The sequence below is a fragment of the Apus apus genome, chromosome Z (assembly GCF_020740795.1).
Source record: "Apus apus isolate bApuApu2 chromosome Z, bApuApu2.pri.cur, whole genome shotgun sequence".
Lineage (NCBI taxonomy): Eukaryota > Metazoa > Chordata > Aves > Apodiformes > Apodidae > Apus > Apus apus.
Window position 1 is genome coordinate 35,487,342 of NC_067312.1, and position 17,994 is coordinate 35,505,335.

General features: G+C 39.2%; 1 protein-coding gene across 1 annotated transcript in view; it reads left to right on the forward strand.

Moving 5' to 3' along the window:
* The window catches only part of SH3GL2 (SH3 domain containing GRB2 like 2, endophilin A1), a 105,261-nt gene extending 89,685 nt beyond the window's left edge, over nucleotides 1–15,576 (forward strand). The window contains exons 4-9 of the mRNA XM_051643058.1: nucleotides 1,464–1,607; nucleotides 3,406–3,539; nucleotides 6,462–6,620; nucleotides 8,060–8,163; nucleotides 11,452–11,582; nucleotides 14,087–15,576. Coding sequence (XP_051499018.1) covers nucleotides 1,464–1,607; nucleotides 3,406–3,539; nucleotides 6,462–6,620; nucleotides 8,060–8,163; nucleotides 11,452–11,582; nucleotides 14,087–14,286 — 872 coding nt within the window. The 3' untranslated portion in view covers nucleotides 14,287–15,576. The remainder of the gene's footprint in view (nucleotides 1–1,463; nucleotides 1,608–3,405; nucleotides 3,540–6,461; nucleotides 6,621–8,059; nucleotides 8,164–11,451; nucleotides 11,583–14,086) is intronic.
* Nucleotides 15,577–17,994: the final 2,418 nt, after the last annotated feature.

A 17,994-nucleotide genomic window follows, 5' to 3' on the forward strand; every position in this document is an offset into this window, starting at 1 on the left:
CAGGCAGGATTTGCCCTTGGTGAAGCCATGTTGGCTGTCACCAGTCACCCCTTTGTTTTCCATGTGCCTTAGCAGAGCCTTCAGGAGGATCTGCTTCATGAACTTGCTGGGCACAGAGGTGAGACTGACTGGTCTGTAGTTCCCTGGTTCTTCCTTTTTTTCCTTTTTGAAAATGGTGGTTATGTTTCCCCTTTTCCAGTCAGTGGAGATTTCTCCAGACTGCCAAGACTTTTCAAATACGATGCACAAAGTCTTTGCAACTTCATTGGCCAGTTCCTTCAGGAGGTGTGGATGAATATCATCAGGTCCCATAAACTTACTTACCTTCAGGTCCTTCAAAACCTGTTCTTCTCCTACAGTGGGGAGATGTTCCTTTTTCACAGTCCATGCCTTCACCTTCTCTAATTTATGTGTTTGTTTTGTCATAAACGTGTGTGCAAGGTTGAGTTTTGACTAATAAAAGCAGCACCCAACAGTGTGAGCTATAATATTATGTAAGCAGAAATACTAACTCGTAAGGACAACTAAAAAAGTCAAGCCCTTGCAAGAAGGAAGGTAGAGGCAGGTAGGTGCCCTCCTGTAGCACACATAATAACATATGTGGAAACAATCACTGAGTAGGCTGTGCTGTCAATAGAGTTTAGCTGGCAAAATACAGTCAAGTGCCATTAATTAATTCACACTCTGTAGGCTGTTCACATTCTGTGAAAATATACTGTTGCAAAAATTTGCTAAAGCACATAATCAAACAAGTTCGTTCTTTTATGTTTGCTGTCTTTGTTTTCCTCAATTATGGTAACTGTGTGCTTTCTTCTGATCTGCAGTTATGTATCGGAAATAAAATACAAACTAAAGTACAGCTGGAAATTGTATTGAAATGGGAGTTTTCCTAAATGCCCATAAAAAGCAAGAAGTGTTTCACAGGTTGTTGGACATCATTTGAGGACATAGGTTTTATTTAATATTCTATGAAAGAAAAACTTTCCAACATAAAAAAAAAAAAAAGTGGGGTATTACAGTGTGATAATCTTGAGTGTACCTAGTCTGGACTTTTCCTTGAAAGGAAAGCTGACTCAATCTGCTATCCATCTGGTACCTGAGGATTTTAAGAATTTGGGGATAGCTGAAAGATTTTTCTACCTGATTAGTAGCATGTGTCAAACATGATATCTTGGTAGTGCTCCTGGGTTTTCTTCTGCCCAAGTGGTTTCAAGGGAAACTTTGACTTAAAGTTCAGGACAGACCCTCCTCTCTGGCATACCAGCAGAAGGAAAAAGTCTTTGACCAACAACATTTCATTCCTTTGCTCTAAAAATAAGTGGTGAAAAACAGGACTTAGATCTAAACTCAGATAATGTCCTTCAAGTACGTTGTGGATAGCTCAGATAAATTTTATAAGTGCATTCCTGTCTGTGTAGTCAAGCTATTGCACGTTTGTAACCTCTGTCGCTTGCTTGCTTCAGCTTCCAGGGCTAAACTCAGCATGATCAACACTATGTCAAAAATTCGAGGCCAGGAAAAGGGACCAGGTTACCCTCAGGCTGAAGCCTTGCTGGCAGATGCAATGCTGAAATTTGGCCGAGAACTTGGAGAAGAATGCAACTTTGGTAACTTGATTACTTCCCTTTCCATTATAATGTAACTTAAATTGTAGCAAAATTTAATATAATTTTCATTATTAAAGTCTTGGACTCTTATAAAGGCAAAGTTCTGCAAGAAGCAGCAGAGTTCTGCTTAATCAGACTTCTTCTTCAAGGCCTGTTGAGGTTTTTTTGCTGATTAAGACTAGAAATTTTTTTCTTGAAATGAAATTTTTTTCCATTTGGATGCATGTCTGTATAGGCTTTAGGCTAGCCATCATAGATTACTGGGGATGTGTTGGGATTAAAAGTGTACGTGTTCAGATACTGTATTATTGACTATGCACGTGTGCAGTAAAACATTTTGTCCTTTAAATCCTTATAATAAATATTACTGTCTTCATTGCAGGCAAAGAATCAAAGCTAATAGGTTTTTAGTAGACTTTGACCTTTTTTTCTGACCAAATTCCACATTTAAGGCACTAGTGAATACTCCTGTGTTACCTATTAACCACTTCTTGCTCCAAATGTCAAAGACATATACAGCTCCCTGAGATACAAATGTTAAACTTAGACTTAACCTTGTGTTCTTCAACAATAGAGGTCTAATTAAAAGTAATGACATTCACAACAGGATCCTTTGACTTTCTGTCCTATTTTGTGGCCTTTTCTATGGCCATTTTTGTATGGCAAAACACAGGACCCTCAAAAGGGCTCTGGAAATTGTATTTGCTATTTGAATATTATTCCTGGCGTAAAGGCATCTGCAATGGAAAAGGTACTTTCTTGTTTGTTTTCTACAATCTACTAATTAGCCTGTCAGATGTAGCTTGCTTTATGCTAAAGACTACTAATGGTTATTGTGTTTTCTTAATTGGTTGCCTCTCATTTGCTAAATTTCGAACACATTTTAAAAGAGAAAATGAAGAACAAATAGAATTTAGTTTATTCAAATTACTGTATATTCCCTAATAATTGCCATAGCACACAGCAGAATAGATATGGCAATTATTTTCACATTCTTATCTAATAGCCGCTATTATGGCTGTTTGTCACTCTTCAACTGGGTCTGGCAGACTCTGGTTTTGCAGTGCTGGCATCCCCTGCTTGGGAGACAAAGCTCCTTCTGATTTCTCACATTTTAGGTTTTCAGAACCTTTGTATTCTTTGAAAGTGGATTTTTCCCCACCAGCCTACATCTCAAACCAGGAGGGTATTTTTGAGCTTTTTGCTTTTGTTTTTATGCAAAGGATGTAGTTTTATGCAAAGTCGTAGTTTTTGTGTCCCTCAGTCTTAGAGAAAATCTCAGAAGGCAACCAGTTCTTGTTGAAGTTTGTGAACTTGAGTAGGTGTATGAAGTCAATAGTTTCTTTAAAAAAACTCATTAAAAATTGTGAAGTTGTTAAGAATGTTTACATTTGATTCTGTTACCAGTCTCACTGATACAAACAGGGAGACCTAGACTTACATTAGAGCTGTTTTTGCATGCAGTCTAGTGTCTGGTGATGGCAACAGTAGAGCAAATACAGATCTTTCTTTTTTAGCAAGTGTGTTTCACCAGAGTAAGGAATGCAGACAACAAGGAGTGTGGAGGAGACTGTCTTGATGTAACTTGGGTCCTCAAACTCAGCTGCTTTACAAGGCCAAAACTCTGGAGACTGCAGAAGTGTAAAATCAATGTTTACCTTTCACACAGTACATAATAGCCTGTTTCTTTCCTAAACTTAAGACTTAAAATGAAATGTTAACAGAAATTACTCAGTTTCATTATACAGTGGTTTGGAACTAAGTTATTTAGAGGTAAACTGGACATCTTTTCTTTCAGGACCAGCACTTGCAGATGTGGGAGAAGCTATGAAGGAGCTTTCTGAAGTCAAGGACTCTTTAGACATGGAAGTGAAACAAAACTTCATTGACCCGCTTCAAAACCTCCATGACAAAGATCTGAGAGAAATACAGGTATTTCCCTCAATGTGGCATATTAATAAAGCCAAATGTGCAGCCAGTGTATATGTTCAAAATTTATGTGTAGTTTAAAATGGGCTTTCTGATTTGCAGGCCGTCTGATCTTAGTCTCTTTTGGCTTGAGTTTTACTTTTCACGGAATCAGAGAATCATCAAGGCTGAAAAAGACCTTTAAGATCATCAGGTCCATCCTATGACCTAACCACCACTGCATTGGCCAGACCATGGCACTAAGTGCCACATCCAGCCTTTCCTTGAACACATCCAGGGATGGCGCCTCCACCGCTTCCCTAGGAAGTCCATTCCCATGTCTAATCACCCTCTCCGTAAGGAACTACTTCCTAATATCCAACCTAAACCTCCCCTGGAGCAGCTTGAGGCCATGCCCTCTTGTCTTGTTGCTAGTTGCCTGGGAAAAGAGCCCAGCCCCCACCTGACTACAACCTCCCTTCAGGTAGTTGAAGAGAGTCATAAGGTCCACCCTGAGTCTCCTCTTCTCCAGGCTAAACAACCCCAGCTCTCTCAGCCTGTCCCTATAAGACTTTCCCTCTAGTCCTTTCACCAGCCTCATTGCTCTCCTCTGGGCCTGCTCCAGCACCTCAATCTCCTTCTTGAAGTGAGGGGCCCAGAACTGCACACAGAACTCAAGGTGAGGCCTCAGCAGTGCTGAGTACAGAGGGAGAATTACATCCCTACTCCTGCTGGCCACGCTATTCCTGATACAAGCCAGGACGCCATTGGCCTTCTGGGCCACCTGGGCACACTGCTGGCTCATGTTCAAGGGTTGTCAACCAGTACTCCCAGGTCCCTCTGCTGGGCTGCTCTCCAGCCACTCTTGCCCCAGCCTGTAGAGCTGCCTGGGGTTATTGTGGCCAAAGTGCTGGACCCTGCACTTGCTCTTGTTGAATTTCGTGCCACTGGTCTTGGTCCGTTGACCCAACCTGTCCAGGTCTCCTGCAGCTTCTTCCTACCCTCTGGCAGATCGACATTCTCCCCAAACTTGGTGTCATCTGTGGATTTAGTAAGGGTAGACTTGATCCCCTCATCCAGGTTGTCAATAAAGATGTTGAATAGGACTGGGCCCAGTACTGTCCCTGGGGGACACCACTGGTCACCAGACACCAGCTGGTTGCAGCTCCATTCACCATCACTCTCTGGGCCTGGTCATCCAACCAGTTTTTAACCCAGCGAAGGGTGCACCTGTCCAAGCCATGGATTGCTGGCTTCTCCAGGAGGATGCTGTGGGAGACTGTGTCAAAGGCCTTGCTGAAGTCGAGGTAGACCACATCCACAGCCTTACCCTCATCCACTAGGTCTGTCACCCAGTCATAGAAGGAGATGAGATGGGTCAGCCAGGAGCTTCCTTTCCTAAACCCATGTTGGCTGGACCTGATCCCCTGGTTGTATTCTACATGCCACTTGATGGCACTCAGGATGGTCTGTTTTCAGTTCTGTCTCTCTTGTTGGTGATTTAGGAAGGGAAAGATCAAAATTCTAACATTTTTTTAACAGTAGCATCATCAAACTTATGCAGGCATGAACACAGTACTGTAATCCTATGATTTGAAAGCTCATGTCACTAAATAGATGAACAGATGTTTAGAATAAATTTTATAATGTATGACATGTGAGGGCATTTTGATAGCTGCTTCTAGACTGGCACTACTCTTTTGTCTATATGAAGACTGTCCAAAAAATTCCTAGGAATTTTGAACACACAAACACACACACACGCACGCACATACACACTGTTTGTGTGCATGAATTACGTAATTGGTAATCCAAGAACCAGCTAGCATTTACAGAGTAAAATCTGTTTGCACACATACTTCTGCAGACACAGGCTAATTTTGTAATTTGGGAAGTAAAAGTGCCTTCCAGTTCAGCAAAAGTGTGTAGTGAGAGGACAATAGGTAATGGTTTTAAACTGAAAGAGGAGAGATTTATGTTAGAGATCAGGACAAAATTCTTTAGGGTTAGGGTAGTGAGACACTGGAACAGGCTGCCCAGAGAAGTTGTGGAAGCCCCATCTCTGGAAGGGTTCAAGGGCAGGTTGGATGGGGCTCTGAGCAGCCTGTTCTAGTGAGAGGTGTCCCTGCCCATGCAGAGGGGTTGAAACTCCATGAGCTTTAAAGGTCCCTTCCAACTCTAGCCATTCTATGATTCTATGATTCTGTGATTCTATCTGTATAAGTAACTGTCCTTCTGAGCTCAGTAAGGCTTTCACACGTATGAATACATGTGGAAAAAAGATGTCTTAGGCAGTTTGATATAATATACAAAGTTGACAAAGTTATAAATATCATAATGGATGACAAATTGATTATTTTGAGGGAAAGTAAGCACCTAAAGTGTCTGTGCTCCTGCTGGTAGAATTAAGTTTTGGCCAGCTTGATGTGGCAGCGGCTGAACAGATCAACAGGAATATTATGTCAGTTAAACTAGAAAGTCTTTACTAAAAGATAGCATTAAGATCCTTTGGTGGTCTGATGGAAATATCTTCCGTGCTGCTTTGTTTATGAGGACTAGTACACAGGGAAAAATGTACTAACTTGTGCTTTTAACAGAGTTTTTTTCTTTAATATCTAGGGAAAAAACAGAGTTCAAGTTATTCTGCATCAGAATTAAAAATATATAAACTCTTATATCTTTTATACGGGTGGTAACTGCAGTTATTCGTTCTGTGTAGCCTTTTTATAATGTTGAAGGTCTGTCAGACAGCAGCACACAATGGTTTCTTAAAAAGTATGTAAAATCACCTATTTCGTTGCTTCGTATTTCTCCCCTCTAGGGGAAGAATTGATATACAGCAACCAGTACATGCAGTGTACACGGACTACCTATCTACAATGCAGCTTAAGGAGAGGTGGGGAGCATCCTTTATTCTGTGCTTGCATTTACATTTTCATTTTTTAGCATCACCTAAAGAAAATGGAGGGTCGACGCCTGGATTTTGATTACAAAAAGAAAAGACAGGGCAAGCTCCCTGATGAAGAACTTCGTCAAGCTCTGGAGAAATTTGATGAATCAAAAGAAATTGCTGAGTCAAGCATGTTCAACCTTCTGGAGATGGATGTGAGATATCCCTTATTAATATTTGAACTGAATCTTAAAAAAAAGATACTGGTTCAGCAGTGAAGGCAGTCTAAAGCAGTCTAACACTTCTTATTAAGTCGATGACACCACAAATTCCTGTCACTGTAGAATGTGGAAGCACTTGCCTCTTTGGTGGACTCAGCAGAGGCTCAGAAGCTGTAGTAATGTATAGCATGCACATATAGGAGTAGTTTTATAGGTATTTTATAGGTAACTGAGTAAAACATCAATCCACTGTAGCATTGGTGTGTTTCCTAACTGCATAGTGTTATTTACAAAACAAGAATTATCTTCCTTGTTAGAATTATGTAAATATAAGTAGTGATTTTTACTCAGCTGTGGTTTCAGGATCCAAGCCAAGGCTGTTGCTCAAGACGGTGGGCTGCTGAGAGGATTGGTAAAGGTAAGAGACCCATGGTCTCTGCTGTAAGGAGGTGAAATAGTTAATAAGGAAGCCAAAGTTAATGTGACACCTCGAATCTGATCCTGTAGCACATTTTTGGGGTACAAAGTGTTTTGGGATTGAGCACCTGTTAGGTTTTTTTAAAACTTATATTAATAGTTAATGCTGAAATGGTAAAATGAAGTGAGAAGAAAAACTTACTTCTTTTGGATGAAAATAAAAAATATTTCAGGTGAAGTCTGTTTTACAGAATATATGGTCAAAGAAAATAAATTTCAAGTATTTTACTTATTTAAAGTTTAAATGCACACCTAATTTAATTCTTCATTTTGTTGCCAGGTTGCTGTAGAGGGACAACAAAACACTCTGAAAAATATATGCATATTAGAAATTAAATAATGCTTTGTGGAAAGAAAAGAAATCTAGCAAGTTTTTAGTTTTAATCCTTGGAGTAACATCCAACCCCATGTGGCCATATCTTGCTGGCTTGCATTATACCATTGTGGCATTATGTATTATGGAAACTGCTAGCAAATACATTGCTTGTGAAAGAGTTTTTGATTTTTTTTCACTCACGAAGTAATGTGCTGTGTACCTTCACTACAAATACTCTGCATCCAAGAATACATAGTGTCTTCCTGTTTTGGTCTGCTTCACAGGCCAGATTATGACAGAGGCATGACCGTAAGTAGTCCTTGTGATTTTGTGCTCTTCAACGGCAGAAAGGGAAAAGATGTATTACGCTCTCATTACAGCCTCATTTTTACTTTCATAGTGTTTGCTGAATGAAGTAGGTGAGCAGTGGAGAAGAGGTGCAGTTATGATTCCAAATCAGGTCATAACCAGACATAGTAATGAATAAAGAGTGATATGTATGTAACTATTTACAAATTACAAAGATGAACCAAGTTTTTAGAGAGGTAAGTAGAATTGCCTTTGCAGTGTCAGTGTGACAGTCGCCTTTACTCGCTATGAGTACTCACCTAAGATCTGATGTTTTAATGTTGATCCTCAGATTGAACAAGTGAGCCAGCTCTCTGCTCTTGTACAAGCCCAGCTGGAGTACCACAAGCAGGCCACACAGATCCTACAGCGAGTTACTTCTAAGCTGGAAGATAGGTAATGCACTTTTTGTAAATCTGTTGAATTGTTTTTTTTGGTTTTACAGAGGCAGAAAACCTCTGCTTAGAATGCAATCCTATTTTCTTTTGCAGCTTGGTTTCATATGTTTATGAAAACAAGGACTATTTCATTTGGCAATTGCAAGCTGAAGTTTATATGTTTTGGAGATGCATATAATTCTGAGTATGATTAATGAGGACTGACTTTGGTAAAGCATCACAGCTCAGTAAAGATGTTAAATGGCATTTAACTAAAAGCAAGTGTTTATAAATATTGGAAGTCAGTGAGACTTACGACTTCAGATTCCTTACCATTCCTGCACGTATTCACAAAGTAGTCTTTCTGAAAAAAGACGTTAATGATTACTATTGAGAAAGAATATCTTGTGTTTTCATCTATCTGAAGATCTCCCTGAGCCAGTGAAGTCAATGAAGATCTCCCTAGTGGCCAGCCCATCGTTTGCCACCTTATTGAATACTCCTGTTTTCCAGCTTTATTATCAGATAATCTTGATGAAAAGCTTAACTGAGTTTAACTCTTCCATCCTCTTTTTTGTAACTGTGAATGCCGTCTCAGAATTTATACACTATCTTTTTAATAGAACTTCAGAATTTTTAGTTTAGAATTTTTGTTTCTATCAACACAAAACACATCTACCCTCTTGAAATGGGGAAGATAATGTTTGTAAAAGCTGATCAACTTCCCACATGCATGTACCTCTTTGAGGAAACTTAACATATGGGAAATATTTCTTTAGTCCACATGGTACTGGAAGACTCTTCCTAAAAGCTAGACGTAATTCCCAAGAGCAGGTAATGTTCATATACTGTGTGAAGGCAGCTTTTTAATTCTTCATTATTCTTTGCTGTTCTCTGATGTCAGTAATGTATATCCAGTTTCTGGTACTACTGGGTTTGCCAGTGCTTATTTTCTCAGAGCGCACAGTCTGTAAGCTTCATCCAGTTCTAAGTCTTAACATTTCTTTGCAGTTAGGAGCAGCACTTGCTGGTGGGCTTCACAGCAGGCTGTTTACGGTTACAGTTTGCTGTACGGTCTATACAGCTAACGATTATTTTTAGCACTTCCAAATGAATACTGCAATTCATTTACTTTACGGAAGCTTTAGAAAAAAATAATCAGAAAAAAGTGGGTTGTTCTGCTGTCTCTTAAGTTACGCCATAAAGTGAACATTCCTCTCTCTGCAACAGATTTCTTTTCCTCTATGAATTTAGATAATCCTTTGCTCTTTTGAAACTTCTGCTAAACAGTATCTTTTAAGTTTCACCTCAGAATTATTTTAGCTTTTCAAGAACCTTGCACTGGGCTGCTGTTACAGATCAGCTGAAGTAAATATTTTACTTAAACTTCCTGTTTATCCCTAACTGTAAAGAGTTTTCTGGGTAAATAATCCTTTGTCCATACCACTAGATAGAAATTAGAGTCCTGTGCTCATGCCAGGGATTAAGCTGTGATGTAGAGTTGTTACTATTTAAATTACTTGTCTTTTCCTGCTTGTGATACTCAGGCAGCAAAGAATGCATGGCCATGGGTTTTTGGGGTTGCTATTTTGGCCATATGGACCAGAAAATAAATAACGCTTTACTTTTAAGCTGAGCAGATTTTTACCATTCTCTCTAAGTGATGTCTACAGCTCATGCTTTCTTTTTTCCAGGTACTTGTTGTTTGGCATGGACAATGTTTTCTAACTGCTAAGACTGTCACATTTAAAATATTGTCCAAAGAATGAAAATAAAATAGATTGCAAAAACCATGAAAAATTTAAAAATGCACTAAAATCTTCTGTTCTTTCTACATCCTTCAGATTAGGCTTCAAAACTTTCTTCAGGAACTGCAAGTGCAAGAATTTTCATTTTTCTTCTACAAATTAATGGAAGGCGTGAACTTCCTTAAAATACCATGGTACCAGGAGCTGGGATTTTAGAAATTTGGCAAACATTGGGAGTTTTGCGATAAAAGTAGTAAAATCTGGAAGGTCAGCAAAGGCTTTTACTTTTAAACTCCCTTTTTCATCAAGCTAAAGGGGACTGCAGTTTTCAAGACAGAGTATCCTGACAGAGCAGCTGGGAAGCAAGAATGGTTTCCTTGGAGATGTTTCTTTTCTTCAGAAAAATGGCTCATGCTGAGCTTTTGGGTAATTTTTAGCAAGCCACTGAAACTGTCATTTTCTAGTTTATAATCTGTAAAAAAAGATATTTTATCACGGAAGTATTAAGTGTAATTGAATTTGTTTAAGCATTTCTTTTTTCAAAACTTCACTGTTTTCAAAAAGTAACTTACGTTAATGAGTGAAACACAGCAAAGCCTTTTAATTTAAGCTTCCTTAATTTATTTTTTGAATATGATTATGTTTTTGTTTATGAAGAAGAAAAGCAATCTCTGGGGACTGAATAATACTGGTAAGATTTTGGAATGTGAGGAAACCCTTGTTACCAGGTCTAAAACTGGTTAATATAGAAGCAGATCTTTTCAATAGATAAAACCAAATTGTACTACCAACAGCAAGTGTGGAGCAGATAAAGAGAAGGTTAGGGAAACCACCTTGTCCTTTAAATAGAGAGGTCTTTACTCAAGTGTTCTTCCATGTGCAGTATTAGAAATGTACGTGGCAGTTGTTCTGCATAAGCTGTTCTGATTTTGTCATCTTCCCTTCCCTGGATTTTACTCTGGAATCTGAAAATTTACCCTTTCCTAGAAATTCTTATTTTCTCAATTAGAAGAGTAAGTTGAGATGGATAGTGCATAATATTTTTATTCTGAGGGTCAGGAAAACTGGAATTACGTGCCTTTGTGAAACAAGTATTCCAAATTAGAAATGAACTAAGTCTGCAGCTGAAGTCAGTACATTCCCACACAGTTTCTGCACAAAATGACAGGAATTGACATGGACCAACTGAATAGTTCAAGCTTGCTAAGGGCAGAAGCAAGGGTCATGCTAAAAACTGGGGCAGAGATATTTCTACAGCTCTTCTCTAAGCATTGCTAATCAGTTTTTCTCCATTAGAAGCTCTTTTTTATTGTTAGACAAAAGGAAGCCAAAACGATAGGTTAGTTCCTAGAGGAAAAGAAAAATTAACAACCTCATGGCATAAACACAACAAGTGTTTTTTGGTAATGCGTTAAACAAAAAATTACACCAAATGCCCAGACTTGTTTAGTCTGGATGGTTGATGGATGGAAACTTCAGCCATGCAAATGAAGATGTTTGGTGCTGCTCATCTGTTAACAGGAAACTAACTCTTTCCAATTAACTTCATGTTTTGGCAGAATAAAAGAGGCATCATCTCAGCCCAGGAGGGAATACCAGCCCAAACCCCGTATGAGCCTGGATTTCACAACTGGTGACATTACTCAGCACAATGGAGGAATATCCCATGCCACCACACCCAAACCATCAGGTAATGGCAGTAGCAACACCAGAATGCAGAAGTTCCATGCTTTCTTCTAAAAGTTAATTCTTCCATAGTGAGGGAAAATGAGAATGAGGATAGTACAGGGGAGAGATGTGTAAACTGTTGTTTCTTTGCAAAATGTTCACATCCCCAGACAAGAGAATAGGGATGGATCATCCGCTGCTTTAAATATGTGTTTGTGTAAAACATTTCCTTAGTCCAAGAAGTTCAAGGAGATGCTGTTCTACTAATTTCACTACGAATCTTTACAAAACAGACATTTAGAAAATGAAAGAAAAACTGGAAGTTTTTCGTGAAAATGAAGAACCCTGAACCCTGCCCCTAAAACCTTCATAACCTCATTGTGCTTTTTAAAATCAGGTATGACAATACAAAGATCCTGAAAGTAAAAATCACTAAAAAGAAAAACAAGCCATCTGAGTTATTTTCTTTGTCCAGCTGGGAGTGGCACATACTAAGAAAGTCTTATTATATTTTCTCACTGTGATAGTCTGTTATCCCCTGCCATGCTGAAGGCTCACGGTCTCTATCCAGACTCTGAACTCAGTTATTTCAGTTTACCTCAGTGACAACTGCTAGCACATTCCACCTTGCAAGACTAGATTTTTTTTTCATTGGATCTTTAATCAGATTTCCTTCCTTCCCATCACATCTTGTTTCATGTTCTCCCAGACAGAGGCAGCAACAGTGTCTCCATTTAGCACCTGCAACTGGAAATTGCCTTGTATAATCTTGCAAATGCCAATTAATCTCACTGTGCTAGTGAGGAGAGAGAGATACATTTCAGATTCCTTGAGCATAGCTTGAGTCTTGCATACTAAAGCTCCTCATTTTCATTTTCACTTCTTTTTTGTAGTGTCATGAACACTTGCTTGTGCTAAGGCAGTGCAGACTGATGTTCCTCTGTCTCTTCAGCATTAAGAGAGCAGTAATTAGCATTTTCTTCAATACTTAATTTTGAAGTGTTTACTAGTTTCATAGAAATACCTTCTTCCTTGAAAATTCTCTAGTGGATGTTCGGGTTGGTTCATTCAAAGCCCTGATCTTTTGTGGTCATTAGAGTTTATTTTCTAAGTCTTCTAAATTTAATCTGGGATCAATGAGGTTACGAGTCATGCACTGTAAAGCTTATTGATGCCAGCAAAGTAGTCTTCATGACAAATAAACCAAAATATACTGTGAGTGATATTTGAAGAAATGAAAGAAGGTTTCCTTAAAAAGTTTAGTAAATCTAATCTGGTATTTGAAAAACTTGCTCTGTTGACATCTATAGAAATGGAATATGTTTGTCCTAAAGTAGCTCAAGCATGGGTCTTCTGGCCATAGCAAGTGGTTAAAATGAATATGCAAAATGTTTGAATGTGAAATGTATTTATCCTGAAGCCAGTATATGTGAAAAAGCCAAAATACATTTTCTTAAACATAACATTATGATTGAGCAGTGTGTGTCAGTTCTTTCTGACCTCTGGAAGTTCATGCACTTTTACTGTGGAACAGTAGGTAGGGAAATAAGAATACTTACAATTTAGTGCTGCTAAATCCTAAATAATTTGACCAATAATAATTTTACTTTTGGTAAGCCTAAATCTATAGACACTTGCATGGGCTTGGGGAAAGGAGAGGTGGGATGTGGGGGCTGGTAGGAATATTTCTTTAATTTGGAATCCACCTCCCTGAAAGTGTTCAAGGCCAGGTGAGATGGGGCTCCGAGCAACCTGATTTGGTGGGAGGTGTCCCTGCCTGGGGGAGAGAGTTTGGAACTGTATGATCTTTAAGGTCCCTTCCAACTCAAACCATTCTATAATTCTGTGATTTCATAAATTGCATTAAAATCTTAAGAAACTAATGACTTACAATAATAATATCCATTAGGCATCCTAAAGGGGTTTTGGTCTGATGTTCATGAACTTGCATATTAGAAGGGTTTTGCTTTAAAAATTATGAATCTATCCTGGTGGCCCTTCAGTGAAGCATTCTGTGGGAACAGGGAGGAAAAATCTTTGGAAACCTCATGTTAAAATTCAGAGGATTAGGAGCATGTACAATGTCTTTACAGTTACACCTTCACTGTTGTTTTAAGGTACCCTTACACTACACACCTGAGGTAAATGGACAAAGCGTTTCTGTACCAGTAAAGCTGAGTATGATTAGGACATTTGCTTCATTTTTTGTGTTTTGTAAACAGATTAAAAGTAGATTCCAAAGTAATCATAGCCGTGCTTTTAGGTGTGGGTTTGACTGTAGCTTAGTTCTTTTAGAATTGTCAGACATTTACTAGTAGTCACATATTAAAACTAAACACTGCCAAAAGCTGATAGCTGTCTTCTAGTGAGGTTTAGCAGTCAAAATTTAGAAGCTATCAGAGAACTGCCATCAGCATATAAGTGATATGAGAAACAACAAAATCTGTAGCAAGTACAAGGGTAAAAAGGATACTGTAGTATTGACTTCTTTAAGCACATTATTTTCTTTGTGTTTCTTCTCTATAGGTGTTCACATGGATCAGCCATGCTGCCGAGCTCTATATGACTTTGAACCAGAAAATGAAGGGGAGCTGGGATTTAAAGAAGGGGATATCATTACCCTCACTAACCAGATTGATGAAAACTGGTATGAAGGGATGCTTCATGGCCAGTCAGGTTTCTTCCCCATCAATTATGTTGATATTCTAGTTCCATTACCCCATTAGGATGGCTGATACACCACCTCTGTCCCAGTTAGCTGTATCAGTACCACTGCTTTCAAAATGCTGCTTCTTACACCTTACAAGTGTGAACTGCAGTGGTTAGAGTCATCGATTTCCCACTGAGCATCTTTGGTTTACGTGTTGTCTAACTACATGGTGGTGATGCGTGGTATCTTCTGAGCCAGCATAGGGTTGGTTAGTGTATTGGCCGTACTGGCCTGGTGGTAACCAGAAGCATTACTGAGATGAAGCTGGGAAGATGATGGCAAGCAAAGCAGGTAACTCCATGAAGTAGCAGAAGGTGGAGGTGGTTTTGGGAAGATAATGCCTATCACCACTGTATTACTTTTCAGTCTTAGTTCTCTATAAAAAGAGGGAAGAGTTCTTGCCGTTCCATCTTTCCCTTCCTAATGATACAGTTCACACAGGTCTAACACTGACTAACCAAAACTGTATCTTCCAATGAAACTGGCTTGGTGTTCTCAGACAGATGGCGTAAATGTGAACCCTTCAGTTTCTCAGAAAGTGAACCACTGTACTGTGTGTCCTGCTGCTCTCTGCTCATTTTTTTATTCCTAAATATTGCGAAGAGGCCTATTTCCATCCAGAGGTAAACTGCAAACCATAAAATGGGGATTCCTATAGTAAAAACCTTCGACCAGAAACCGCCTGAATTTGCCCTTCAGGAACTTTGTGCATGCTCACCAAAATGCCAGTAAGAGGGCAAGATGGGGAATAAAACTGGCATTTGTTAACAGTTTCTTGTCAAGTCTTGGCACAAGATCATTCTGCTTAAGCACCAGGTATCCTTTGTAAACTTATTCACTGAGGAATACAATAACTAACTAAACACAACCCTCACTTCATTTATTTCTGTCTACCACGTGTTATTTGAACATCATTTGTGCATATTCTGCCCTCAATGAGGACTAAATAAAATTTGTTACATTTTTGTGTTGAGCAATGAAAGACATGTGACTGTATATGCAAAAACATTTTTCATATGTTTAGTTGGTTATCTTGTATTCCTCCTTCCTGCACTTTGTGTCTACAGTGCTGTGCCTAGCTTCTTGGCATTCTTTTGGTAAATGTTGCGGAAGTTATGTTAGTTTAGTTATTCAGAGTTCTATTTATCTAAATTGTACAGATTCCTTCAGAGATGTAATGTGCTGCTTTGAATGTGCCACTTCAGTACTGGATTATGTGAAATGAAGACAATTCCCTACTGCTTAATGTATAAACTATATAATGGAAAGTATTGATATTTCAAATAAAATGCTGAGAGAATAACTACAATAATGTTGTGGATTAATACTTTGTTGCTTTCAGATCTGTTGTGCTAACTTTAACTACTGAGAATTTTATTTCAGAAAACATATTCCTCATGTTCTTCAAATATGAGAAATACTTTTTTTTTTTAATCATATTGCTTCCATCAATTAAAACTCACATGTATAATGGCCCTCCTAAAGAGAATAAAATGACCAATGAGCACATGAAATTAATGTAATGATATCCAGCATGCAATCTTGTGGATGCTGGTTATTTATCATTAAACAATGGTGATGTTCACAAAACCCCAGTAAAGCTCAAAGACACGGTAACTGTAGCTTATAATTTATTTTTTCTTTCATATGACACAGAATTTAATACATTTCATATTATTTGTTGTAGACATACTGTGGTGGCTTAGCCTTGGCAAAAAGCCAAGCACCCATCCAGCTGCTCACTCACTGTTCCTCTCTGGGGAGAGAATAACATGGGTTGAGGTAAAGATGGGGAGATTGCTTGCTGGTCACTGTCACAAGCAAAACAGACTTGACTTGGAGAAACTTATTTATTATTAATTAAGCAGATTTGTGTAGTGAGAAATAAAAAAGGTGAACATTAAAGTAGCATCTTTCCTACCCCATTTCCCAAACTCAAATTCACTCTTTCACTCCTGACTTCTCCCCACCAGCAGTGCAGGGGGATGTGGAATGGGAAGTTTATGGTCAGTTCATAACAGCTCCTCTCTGCCACCCCTTCCTCCTCATGATTTTACCCTGTTTGAACAGTGGGTCCCTGCAGAGGTTCCAGTGTGAATATCTGTTGTTGTGTCATGGACTGCCTACTCCTCATCCTTCTTTGACCTTCTTGTTCCTTTTGCTGTTTCGCACTCTTTTTCCCTTCCTCCTTTCTCTGTCCAGTGTGTTTTGCCCTTTCTTAAGTATGTTTTCTTTGAGACACCACCATCTTACTTGAGAGGCTCAGCTGTGCCCTGCAGTGGGTCCTCTGGAGCCAGTTGGAGCCAGCTGTGTCCAGCACGGGACATCTTCAGCTTCTTACAGAGCCTGCCCTGCAGCCCCCCACTGCCAGCACCTTGTCACATAACCCCATAGGCCCATCCCAGGGATGTCCCTACAAACTTTGGCAGACTCTGAGTAGAACGAGACAGGAGTCTGGCAGAGATGGAGTCTCATTAAAGGCTCAGTTCAAGGTCAGGTTGGATGGGGCTCTGAGCAACCTGATCTTGAGTACATCACTGGTCATTGCACGGGCAGTTGGACCAGGTGACCTTTAAAGGTCTTTTCCAGCCCATGCTACTAAAAACAAAACAAAACAAAACAAAACAAATATGTATGTATGTATGTATGTATACACACAACTTTGTTACTTTTTGATGCAGTTCTGGATTAAATACTGGAGTGGCCTGTAAGTAAGTTTCTGTCAGTGGTAAGGAGTATTATCTTTCAAAACCTGATAGCTCTGAAACTTCTAACAGATGCATCAATGGCAACGTGATAAAGAGCTATGTTACAGTTAACTAACTACGTTAATTACCAAGGTCTAGAAGCCACAGGTAGTGCTGCTGGAGCTGAGAAACATATTTTTGGCTCTGGCACACCCCTGCTTCATCAGATTGTTAATTTGTAGTGTTTGTGAAGGGTATGCAAACGTAGTACAACTACCTTAGAGATAATTTTATGTGATTAGAGCAAAAAGAATGACTGGTGTGCAGTGCTGCCCCACCCTGCTGACAGTATGTAATTTTAGGTGTAGGGAAATGTATCTTTCAACAAATTGGGCCAGAAAGAATGCACAAAATAGTAAAAAATGTTTGTTGCACCTGGTCTTGACATGTTAGGCAATTCTTGGCAGTTCTCTATTGCTCTGTTCTGTGTCTCGTACAGGTAATCCCTGAAGCATGCTTTATTCCTCAGGGAGTAAAATCAAAATCTGACTTGGCCAAGACAGAGACTACCAGACATGACAAAAGTTTCCACCTAAAGCGGCAGTGCTAGGATGAAGACTGTAATCCAGGGACTGAAAGAAAGCAGGAGGCTGTTTGCTTTTATGTCTCAGGTTAGTTCAAAGCTTTGCCTATGAAGATCTGTGACTGTTCTAGAAGCATGTAAGACACGTTTTGGAGGAAGACAACATCCTTTTTTCACTGGTAGAGCTTCTGTCATCCTTCTTCCAAAGGTGTTATGTTTTTGAAAATATTTTTAAAATGTGACATGAGTTCCTAAGTGATCCCTGTAGTCAATCTGTCTCCTCCCGCACCAGAGGGGCAAGAAGTTTGCTGAGGACGTAGAGAACTGGTGCTGAGAGAGGGTGTGGCTTCAAATGAGAACCCTTTTCCCAGGACTTGGTGTCTGCACATTGATGGACTACAAATGTGCTTGACACAGCACAGTTAATTCTCAGGTTTTTTTCCTGCTGCAGTGA